Source organism: Stegastes partitus, unplaced genomic scaffold (assembly GCF_000690725.1).
Source record: "Stegastes partitus isolate 25-593 unplaced genomic scaffold, Stegastes_partitus-1.0.2 Scaffold1913, whole genome shotgun sequence".
NCBI lineage: Eukaryota > Metazoa > Chordata > Actinopteri > Pomacentridae > Stegastes > Stegastes partitus.
Window position 1 is genome coordinate 17087 of NW_007579644.1, and position 12137 is coordinate 29223.

The 12137-nt window shown below is 36.9% G+C and overlaps 1 protein-coding gene across 1 annotated transcript in view; it reads right to left on the reverse strand.

The window, feature by feature from the left end:
• Positions 1-9114: 9114 nt before the first annotated feature.
• The window catches only part of 42sp43 (P43 5S RNA-binding protein), a 4812-nt gene continuing 1789 nt past the window's right edge, over positions 9115-12137 (reverse strand). The window contains exons 5-9 of the mRNA XM_008302961.1: positions 11970-12043; positions 11693-11773; positions 10665-10894; positions 10521-10574; positions 9115-9447 (exon numbers count right to left, since the gene is read on the reverse strand). Of these exons, the coding sequence (XP_008301183.1) occupies positions 9190-9447; positions 10521-10574; positions 10665-10894; positions 11693-11773; positions 11970-12043 (697 nt within the window). The 3' untranslated portion in view covers positions 9115-9189. The remainder of the gene's footprint in view (positions 9448-10520; positions 10575-10664; positions 10895-11692; positions 11774-11969; positions 12044-12137) is intronic.

A 12137-nucleotide genomic window follows, 5' to 3' on the forward strand; every position in this document is an offset into this window, starting at 1 on the left:
CTGCTGGTCTGGAGGGGTTAGCCTTTAGCCTAGCATGGCTCCCAGCTCTCTTCCTCCTACTTTGTTTACGTTTACGTCTGCGCTTCCTTCTTTCAGGTAACTGCCAGCGTCATCTCCGATTGGGCTCCGTGTTGGCGCAGCATGTCCATTTATGGTCCATGTGATGAGGTAAGGGGTCCTGTGACTCACCAACATGTGGTTTTAAGTGAAATTCCAAATAATGTCTTGATATTTTCCCCAAATAAACCTTAAATGCACAGTTGTAAAAAACCCAAAAAGCAGGTTTAGTGATGTAGATCATCTTTTAATGTGTCAAAAATGTTCATGAGTTGAGTTTATATTACTGGCAGCAAAATGTCTTCAATATCAGACACAACTGGCAGAAAATGTGGCTCTTTCTGTACAGATGTAAAGATCTTCACCTCAGAGGACGCAGAGCTGCAGCTTTGTTCTTGCAATTTCCATAAGGAGGCAGAAACAATTATAAAAACAAGATCAAACAGCAGAATGTGGTTGATGCTGCTGTGTTAGTGGATGCTGAAAATTGAGCACAATAAGTGTGTTTCCCAGACTACAAAACATTCCCGAGTCTGTTTCACTCAGGCAGTGGCCTTGGCTGCAAACCAAACGACATGAACTCCACTCGCTCAAGTTCACTTTAACACTTGTTTCCAAATGAACAAAAAGTGACGCTGAGCTGCGTCACCGTGACCTGCAGCGCTTTGTGAGTCATCGAGGTGGCAGCAGCCGGCGTGTGTGATGCACGGGAAGATTTGAAATGGAAACTGAATCAGGAGAGAATACGTGGATGAGGACGTTTGTGCGTCTGGCAAACGTGGCAAAAGGCTGAAGTGGTGCTTCCACAGATGATAGTTAGGACACATGCGTTTGTGTCACCCAATGGAAGCGTTCTGTGTTTTCACTCAGATAGAAAAAAGGCATTTTAACCACAAACTGATGCAGAAAAGGAACAAACTGGTGCAACAATCTTCACACAATTGAGGGACAGTAAGTGTTAATGTAAAGTTTTTTGGTAAAGGACTTCCAGACTGCTCATTAATGTGTCCTGCACAAAGTTCAACCTCATGACTGAGCATCAGAACGAACCTTGAACGCATCATCTGTCGTCAGCACGCTGTAGTTCAAGGTGGAGATGCTCAGCGACGGCAGTTGATTTTGCCGATGTGTCCTTTAACAAAACTGTAAATCTGTACTTTTACAAATGTAATGCTGTCTTTGATGATGTTATTATGTGATTATAAAATTACACTTTTTTAAATTTACTGTATTTAAATCGGCAGAAAAATATAATTGTTTTAACACTATTTGCTGTTATTTTCAGTTTTTAGTAAAGACAAAAAAATTTGAATTTACACCTCAAGCATCAAAAAACTGCCCCAAACTATAAATTATATGCACTTCAAATATCTGTATTTTTATCATTATTTTGCCCTTTTGTGATGTCTGATTTAAAAAAATGCACTATTTTACTATATTTTAATATGCCCCTAAAGATATTCATTTACAGATATTTTTTAATTTATTTTTTAAAATTGTATTTTTAATTTTTGTTCCAGTGCAGCGTTAAAGACAGGCAACAACAACAAAAAAAGGAAAGAAAATAGGATTTCTATATCAATATAAAATACTGAAAAAAACAGGACAACTTGTAAAATCAGTTTTTAAACTAAAATAACAGTGAAATAATAAAATATTGGCAAATATTAACAAGGTAAAAAAGACTTGATTTTAACTGGAGAGCGTCTATAAGAAGGATCCTTAGTGGGATTTTTTTTTTTTATATATAAATTATGTATAATTACATAAACATTGCTTAAACGCTTCCCCTGAACCATTAATCTCCCTTATTAAATGCCTCCGTGCTCTGTGAACCAGAATGAGGTGTAAATATATTCGTTAGCCTCCCCAAAGGGCTTCCCCAGGTTTCTTTTTTTTTTAAAGCTTCGTCTGTGTCTGTACTTCAAAGAAGCGCTCCGATATCGCTCCACAGGACGGTTCTGTTCCTTCCTCCAGGCAGCGATGGCTTCAGTCCTCCTGGTGTGTTTTTCATCCTGGAACAAAACCTGTTAGTGGAGTTGACATGAATAAAAACCTCCGTCGTTGTGAGACTGTGGCCTTGCCGGCAAACTATTTTCAAAGTGTGGGAAACACATTTTAAAAACATATATACACCTCCTTTATTCATAATGCACCCACAAGGCGACAGATTATCATATTTTGTGGCCTCTGTTTGCTTATTTTAACATAAAAAAAGAGCATGAATTGCCCAAAAGCTGCAGGCGGAGTGTGTTCACACCTGTGCACAAGGTTTTCCATCTTACTTTCATGTGCTGCAGCTCTGAGAAGCCCTCTTCAAACAGGGCCATGGGAAACTGGAGGAAAGGGTTTTGGGTCATCTATTCTGGACGGACGAGGCTTAATTTAGGGCATGACAGCTGTCTGGTTAACCTACTTCAATTTATCTCCCTCGTTTTTGGATTTTTCTCCTTCTGCGACTTCCCTCCTTCGTGTTCTGTGAACGACAAAGAAATGTGGGTTACAACTCCAATTAGAGACTCCGAGAGGATTTATTGACACACTGGTGGGAAGAAAAAAAGACGTAGCAACACTGTAAAAAAAAAAAAAAAAAAAGAAAAGTTGTTTGTTCTTTTACAATTTTTTATGGTTAAATCAGCCAAAAAAAATAATTATTTTACAGTTATTTTCACAGTTTTAATTTTTTAAAAAGTATTTATTAAAGAAAAAAAAGTTTTAGAGGCCAAAGCTGTAAAAAGTGTCCACTTTGAAAATATATTTTTCCCTATTTTTTACAAATAGTGATTTCTTTTATAGAGTTAGATCATAAATTAAACAATTTTACGGTATTTAAATAATTCAAAATACCATTATTCGACATACATTTGCTGTTTTTTTCAGTTTTTAGAGTTTATAGGAAAGAAAAAAGGTATTTATTTACAAGTAAAGCACAAAAACTAAACTATAAAATCAAAAATCAGGGTTTTTTTTAGATTAAAAAATTAATTCTTTTTACAATGTTTAAAACATTTACAATTTGATGTTTAAATCAGACAACAGTATAAACATTTGACAGATATTTGCTGTTATTTTCACAGTTTTTACAGTTTAACTTTACAATATTACATTATTTATTAATCAGTCCTTTTTCTGGCATTTGACATCAGATTTTTTGTGTTTTTGCTTCTTTTTTTTTTTCTCACTATTTATGCAATAAATCAAAGATAGGCAACAAAAAAATATGTGTAAAATGAGTCCACATGCATGATTGTGGAGCTTCAATAATAAAAGATGTTATTTCATCAGCCAAACATCTCCCCTGAGCCTTTCTTTTACCCACTCATGTTGCTGCACAGGTTGGATGCTGCTATTTTCACTCATTTTGCACAAAAGACTCCGACAAACAAATGTGTTTTTATGTCGCGTAGTGTAATTCACTACAAGACACCAAACAGCTGCATTGTTTCCTGGCAGATGTGTAAAAGCAGCAATGAGCCGGATCGCTGCTACAAACTAAATGCAGCTATTTTGAGCATCAACTGAATCATTTTGTCGGATCGAGGCAGTTTCATTGAGAAGCCGTCGTCATCGAGGATAAAAATGATTCGCGGCGGGATGAAGGTGATTCACATGTTTTCATTGAGGCTTTTTTTGCCCTTGAGTGGGCAAAAGAAAAAGAAAATAATTAAAAACGGAAACGCACCCCATCTGGAAATAAAGCAGCAATGATAAGATTTATGTCAACAGACGTTGTGTGTTTGTGTTCAGGCTGAGTCACAGTCAGGATGAATAGAGTAGAATAGAACTTTATTGATCCCTTTGGTGTAAAATTTAAAATACTGACATAAATATAGACAGTGAATCAACTGTTCACAATGCTTTTTTATTTAAAAAAAAAAAATTTAGAGCAGTTTTTTAAAATTACATTTTCTCCGTTTTATTAAATTACAACCATAAACTACAAAAATCACAGAAAAAGTGTTAATTTCCATGTCAGAGCAGGCCAGCAGTGTGAAAAATGTTTTTTAAATGCCAATTAGTCCTGTAACTATCTTTGACCGTAAAATTATTCCATTTTCAATGCAATTAAATACGGAAAAAAAAAAAATAAATTTAACATATTTTTGTCGTTATTTGAAAGGAAATCATGTATATTAAGGATTTTAAAATGTGCACATGAAGAATCTCTCATTTAGTTTTCTTTTTGGAATTCATACTTTGAGAATGTTGGACTGTAAAACTACACTATTTTTACTGTATTTGCATAAGACAAAAATATCCTTAATTTGAAGAGGTTTGCTGTTATTTTTCCAGTTTTTACAGTTTCTAATAAAACATTTTTTTAAAAGGAAAATGTTGAGTAGTTCAAGCACCATTGGAAAGGTGATAATCCATCCTTTTTCTTAGTTTTTACACTTTCTGGCTCTGATGAATGCCGTAATTTTGGTGATTTTTAAAATACAACCATGCCTTTCGAACCTTTTCATGGGTTTTGGAGTTCAGAGTGTCGAGCATTGCACTGAAGTATCACCACAACTAAACCATTTACAATCATAAAAGCCGTCACTGTAATAATCTCTATGTATGAACGTCACAACGGCAAAGGGATGCAAAATCTTTAACCTTTTACAGAATCTAAATCGAGCAAATGGTTTGTTTTTGGCACATTTTAAAAATGAGACATGATTTATTAAAATATGGTGATTTTAAGCTCTTCTTCATGCAACAGACGAGTAGTTCAAGGACCACCGGAAAGGTGAAAATTCACCAATTTTTTACTCTGTCTGTCTGTCCTCTGATAATATTGAGTAAATTCACAGAAAAAGTATTAATTTACACGTTGACTGTAAAACTAATGTACAAAATATGTAATTTCAGTAATTTGTGTGGCAATGTGTGTAAAATGATTTTTTTTTAACTGACTAGAAGTTTAATTATTTAACAGATACTTGCCATATTTTTTTTTCTTTTACAGTTTTTGTATCTCAGTCTTTTCCATATGTTCTGGCCCCTTGCTGCCTTTTTACAGGTTTTTCTATCCAATGTAGAGACTAAACATAATGACTTATTTATACATCCAGGGAGTAAAAACTGAAATTTTCATGGACGTTTCCAGAGCTTCCATAGAAAGCGTCTCTCTGTAGCCTTTACAGAGCGCATACTAATGACACTAAAGACAAACAGTCATAATAAATAACTGAAGAACTGGAGCTAATCAGGCAGCACAGACTTCTTCACCCTGATGATGACACCGTTGTGATTTTTTTCCTTTTGTGCTGCTCGCTGATGCTCGAGCTGCTAAAATCAACCTCGGCGAGTTCCCGCCAAAGGTCAGGCTCGCTCCGAGGATAATTGGCGTGGCCTTTGCAGAGAGCCGGAGGGTGATGATGAGGATGCTGGTGAAACGTGCGCGGTTCGGTGATCCGGCGTGACATCGGGCGGCCGGATCGCTCTCACGGGAACAGACGCTGGTGGAAAACAATTACTCAGCTCGACGAGGATCGTGTGATCACTGGAGGACTTTGTGCACCTGCTGAACACCTGCAAACTGTTGTTGGGGAAATAGAAACCCCGCCGACGAGACAAAGAGCAGCTCGAAGATAAAGGGAAATCTTGTTTACTGTGTTGCATCACCATAGAAACAGGAGCAGCATCCTTTTAAATTCCTGTTGACTCTGAAAGCTGCACATCCAAACCAATATCACTGATGCTTTTATCTGCACTTTACAAATGGCATTTTACAAAGGAGGCAGCCATGCAGCACTTAGACTTTATTTAAATAGAACTTCTCATACAAATGAAATGCAGCTCAAAGCGCTTTACAGATGAAAGGAATAACAAATGTAATAAAACAGAAATAACTCTGAACATCATGTTATAAATAAAAGACACAAGTACACCGAGTAATCCAGGAAACACTGAAAAATAACATGCAAGAGGAAACATGAGATGAGATAAAATAATCAATGAATAAAATACATTTTAATTAATATTTAAAAAATATATATATAAATGATAGGTAAAGGGCAAAAGTTAAAATTAATAAAAACAGTATAAGAAAATAATTTAATAAAAAAAAATAAGTAATAAACAACATTGAATAAACTACAATATGTAAATAATGAAAAAAAATCAAATAAGGAGTAATCGATAAATAAAATCTATCAAATCAAAATGTGTAAATACAGAGGTCAATAAATAAAATTAGTAATAAATAAAAATGGAATGAGACATCCATAATTAAAATATAGCTGATAAGTGAAGGGCAAAAATAAGTCAAAATTTATTTAAATATTTTAAAAATGTATTAATAATAGTGTAAATATTTAATATATTTTTTATGTCATATTAAAATATTAATATTTTTAAGTAATAGATGATACACTGAAAAGACTAAACCATGTAAATAAATGAACAAACACAGAAACCAATCAATAAACCTAGCTCCAGGGAGAGTCATGAATAAATAGGTAGATTCTTGAGTTTACCTTTAAAAGCATGAGCTCTGCTGCCCTCAGGTCGTACCACAGTTCTGCCTCTCTGGGGTTTTCGTTCTGAACATCTGCAGCACGGTGCAGATGTTTGCGGTGACAGAACACGCAGGTCGGCAGGTTAACGTGCAGGCTGAGCAGCAGGCAGTGTAGCAGGGAGGAGGCCCGAGGCTGCACGCTCTGACCTTCTGCACGACGCCGTTCAAACTCAAACTGACAGACTGTTACTGAGCCTCGCTGCAGCTTTCAGACGGACTCCGTCTGGCTCCACTGGGCCGAGAGAAACGGGAATGTTTTAACACATAAGAAGGAACTGTTTAACAAGAACTGCAGAAGCAGAGAGAGAGCTCCTCAGATGTGAAACCAGCTGACTAGAAAATGTAGGTTTTACTTTCTGCAGGAACGTTTCTGACACATTAGAACGACAGATGGACTCTAGCTGTCTCTCCTGTACGTTATGCTGGATAAAACGTCCACATTTAACAGAAAATGAGAATATTTTACAGCAGTTTCCTGAAACTATATGCAAAACTATAACTCATTTTAAAAAAATATATAAATACAGTTGTGACTCGATAATCCGACACTAAATGTAAAACCTTCTTGTATGTCGGATAGCAAGGCTGTCGGATTGTCAAGACGGGGGTCAAGATACAAGGAGGGCTTGATGCTGGAAGGCTCATTAGTTGTTAATATTTATTGTATATAGTTGTTATAATAACTAGTAGGGCTGGTCCCAATAGCACTTTCTGCTCTCTGGATATTCAGGCCCAATTAATGCTGAATATCAGAATATTCAGTGTGGTCGGGGGACACTTCCACCCCGGGGGAGCGCTCTGATGGGGTGGAAGTGTCCGGAACACAGAGGCAGTACTTGGCTGCTGATGCCAGTTTAGTTAGCGGTTACAGTTCTGTTTCTACCATCCATGTTTACTTCCATAAACACTGAGCACGCTCGCTGCGTGCGACGTCGTTGTGTCCTCTTCTGCGCATGCAGGACACTTTTGGGTCGTATGAAGTTCACACAGCAGATCACATACAAGTCATATTTAAGTGGAAATGTGAACGAATTCACAAAAAAATCTGAATGTAGCATTAAGTCCTGCAGTCTGAACGTAGCCAATCTGTGGATTGTTCAGTCAGATAATACGCTGTTATCCTGATTTGTGACATAAAATGTCATGTTGGAGGCTGTTGGTATGTTAAGGCTGTTTTTTATGGGTTCTGTTCATTTTTCCTAAAAACCTTTCAGATAGCAAGGTTTTCGGATTAAGTTACTGCTCTTACAGTGAACTTTGTATTAATCTGCTAACACTTTTTTTTTTTTTTAAAAAACAGTTTTAACTAAAATTTATCATGTAAAGTTACAATTTTACAGATTTTCTACATTTTTCTTTCATTTAATACACATCTAGAAATGGAAAAAAAAGCATTAATTTACATGTTGACTGTACAATGTGACTAAAATTAGTTTTACTGTATTTTAATCAGGTAAAAAGGTAGCTTACAGATATTGATGGCAAAATTTTAAACTGTTTTAAAACATTAAAGTCCCATTTTGGATGATTTCAGACCAATAAAAAGCTTTTTCCCCCCTTTTTAACCCACTTTTGTAGCCATAAACCTTAGTTTGGAGTAGATTTGTCATTTAATTTGGAATTATTTCGTAATTATAAACATCCTTATTGAGGTTTTTAAAGCAAATGAGGGATGGCTGATGCTATTAGCTACACATATTATAGGTGATATTTCCTTGTGCAGACGTATTGCAGCCGGTTGCACCAGTTTCCGTTTGGTTTCCATCAGCTTCCCCTTGAGGTGCTCTGCTCCCTCTGCTGCACTAGTCTTCACATCCTGCCCTGTGATGCACGATTGTTTTCCAGTCTACCGGTGTGTGTGTGTTTAAGAGCAGAAGGGAGAATATCTGTAGATCTTCCTGATGTGAAAACTCCCGTCATGTCAGCTTGGCCTTGGTTCGTATTAACTTGTGTAGAAGCTGGAGCTCTTCGTCCTGTCAGGTGGCCTCCAGTTAGATTAGAAGTCAGAATAAACCCCTAAATCCCAGCTATGGACACATGATGGAGAGAAATAAAAGGTTTGCTCCATCAATTCTCTTCTCCGTACGAGATGCCAGAATCCAACAGGCTTGACCTCCGCCGCAGCTCTGACAGCTGAGACTCATCTGCTTTGTGTTGGGAGTCTCGTCAGTGACTCAGCTCTTACTCATGTGCGGCGCTTTGTTCATATTTAATGAGCTCCAGCATGTTTCGGCAAATGTCAACCAATATTTGCAGCCGGAGAGCACAAAAGGGGAAAAAAAAAAAGATGCAGGAGGAGAAGCAGCTGTTTGCCAACAATGAGATGCTCTTTGAGCTGCAATTAAACGAGAGCGAACAAACGAATGTTGGAGACGTTGAATCCAAACGACACTCGAAGGGGGAAAAAAAAAAGCAGCACTTGGAGCAAAACTCAACTCATTTTATTGGGTCAACAATGTCACGTTACAAAACAAACGCTTCAGTTAAGACCTGTAGTCTTTAGAAATCAATGTGTGCAGTCACATTCTGATGATTTAATGTATGTCAGCTACATTAGAAAAAAAAAACAAAAAGACCCAATTTTCTTTTCCCTTAACTATCAAAGAAAAACAGTCCGGATGGGTTTAGTTCACCTTCACTGGTTCAGCCGTCTCTACTGGACGCTGCTGCTTGATGCCGAACAGGCCGCGCAGGTTCACCTCGGGGTCGACGTAGTGGGGGATCTTGCGTTCGTTGAAGAGGCCCGACAGGTTGGTTTCCACTTTGGTCCGTCTGGAGAGCCTCATGCGTAAAGCGAAGAGCCGGTTCAGGTTTTCCTCCACCAGGGGCAGCTGGTGTCCGTTCAGGCGCCGCTGCCACAACTTCTTCGGCCGCTGACGTCTCTGTTAAAGGACAAGTCAGACCTGTTTTAGATTTGATGTTAAATGACTAAAAAAAAAAAATCAGTTTTCTCCTCACGCATTCAGAAACAGATGATTTAAGAAATACGTTTTGAAAAATTGTGACAATCAGCCAGACAGAAATAGTTTAATAAAATAGTGGAAAACTAACGTTCAGAAACTAAACAGTGAAAATAACTGAAGACCAAACATCTGTGAAATACTTTAAATGGAGCAAAACCACATAATTTCAGTCACATATTGAGTACATTAACTAACTGTGAAAATACAGATTTTCAGTCTTTTCAGTCAACATGAATATTTCTGTGATTTTACTACATTTTTTGGCCTTTTTTTTTTAAAGTGTAGTTAAAATCTGTAAAATATATTTTTAAAATGTATCTTTTAACGGTACATTTTCAATATTTGTGTATAATATTTTTAAAGATTTAAATACAATTAAAGGTCATTTTATGCTAAAATATAATATAGTAAAACTGATTTTTTGTATATGGACCTTATTTGCAGTCTTTTATACAGTCAACATGAATATTTCTGTGATTTTACTACATTTTTCGGCCTTTTTTTACATTTACTTTAAGATTCATTAAAATTTGTAAAATATATACATTTTTATTACTCTTCTAACAGTACATTTTACATTTTTCAATATTTGTATAATATTTTTTAAAGATTTAAATACAACAAAAGGTCATTTTATGCTAAAATATACTTAAATATCTAAAAATAGATTTTTTGGTAATAACCTTATTTACAGTCTTTCATACAGTCAACATGCAAATTAAACTTTCCTGTGAATTTACTAGATTTTATCTGTAATTTAACAGGGAACTCGTATTTTATTTTTTTAAGTGCAATTTTACAGTCAAATGTAAAACAATCACCATTTTTACAGTTCCACAAATCTAAAGTCTACATGATTTACAGTTTTGTGCAACAGCTAAATTCAGATTTTTTTTCCCTGCGGTTTCACTACATTATTTTAACAAAAGCCAATCTGTGTTTTTATATAAATCCAACCTGAGCACATGTCCGTCTCTCAGCTGTGTTTTTACCTTCAGACTGGCGGCGCTGGGGTCGTGACGCAGCAGGTGTCTGCTCAGACTCTCCTGTGGGATGAAGCGCGTTCAGACTTTACACAGCAAAGCAAAACAAATACAGACGTACTAGTTCTGGTGCTTTTGTTTCTGAGCACATACCCTCATGGCGAACATGCGGGGGCAGTCGGGGAAGGGACACTTGTGCTTGAGCAGCTCCAGGTGAACTTTGCGAATGTGGTGCTGCAGGTTGAAGGTGGTGGAGAAGTAGGCCTGGCAGTCGTCTCTGGGGCAGACCAGCACCGGCTTGTGGGAGGCGTGGGTCCGTTTGTGTCGCCGCAGAGAGTCCACCTTCTTAAACTCCTTCTTGCACACTCGGCACGGATAGGAAACTGAAACGGTTTGAAAAATAAAACAGATTTTAAGGCGTGGACGTTTACAGTTTGGATGCCTGTTTTGCTTTTTGTCGACATATAAATTAACTTTTTTTTTCTGTTGTTTTACTCGATTCTATGTTATTTAACATCACAGAAAAAAAATTCAGTCAGAAGTCATATTTCAATACACGTAAAAGTCTCTAAAATAATTTTTTTGCTGATTTAAATGCATTTCATTTTCACCTACCATTTGTGAAAGTAAACATTTTTGGCGTGGACATTTACAGTTTGGGTTTTACTAACATGTAAATTAATGCTTTTCCCCCTGGTTTTTACGACTCAACAAAACAGGCAAATACAAAAAATTTTTTTCTTCTTGCTGCTCCTTTCCAATCATGGAAGTGTTTATTTGAAAATGTAGAGTGCATTTATGTACAAATTATGGTGTCTACCTTCATGAAAGGAACAAATAAAAAATAAACAGTTAATTAAAAAAAAAAAAAAAACATTTCTGAACTTTCATTTGCAAGTTCACTTTCAGGTGTGTAAAATTATTTAGCCAATTAAAAATGCAGGAAAATTGGAATTTTACAGTCAAATATTGTTCTTGAATTAATTTAGTATTTATAAAAACAGATATTTTTGGATGTGGACAGTTTTTACACACTTAACATGTTAGTTTACTAGATATTATAGAATTTAACAAAGCAGGGAAAGTCTAAACTATTTTTTTCCCTCTTCTTGATTATTACAGCGACAAGGTTCCCAACAGGAAACCTCTGGGATGGATTAGTTTGTTCTTTTTTAACCTACCTGGGTGTTTGGCCATGTGCTTCTGAAGTCTGCTCCAGGTGTGCTCCAGCACCGGACAGTCTGCATGAGGGCAGCGGTAACCTGCACAGAGCAAACCACAGCATCAGGAGCTGAACATCAGCAGCATCTTCAGGAACCACATACAGTAAGTTGCATTTGTCCTGAAGTCTCAGATGCAAGAAAAGGTTACACGCAAATGGAGTCACGACTCTCTTTTTAAATGTAGTAATTTCAGCAGGATGGAGGATGAAAGGAAGCCCTGCTGAGATCCACACACCTGCATGCTTCTTCTCGTGGGCTTTCCGGGCGACGTGGGAGTCGAACGTGGCGTCACAGCCGTCCTTCAAACACCTCGTGTGATCCACAGGGACAGGAGAGGTAAAAATACATTTAACAGTTACAGTCGGACTCGTCTCTCTGCTCCTGGAGACGACTGCAGGCATCG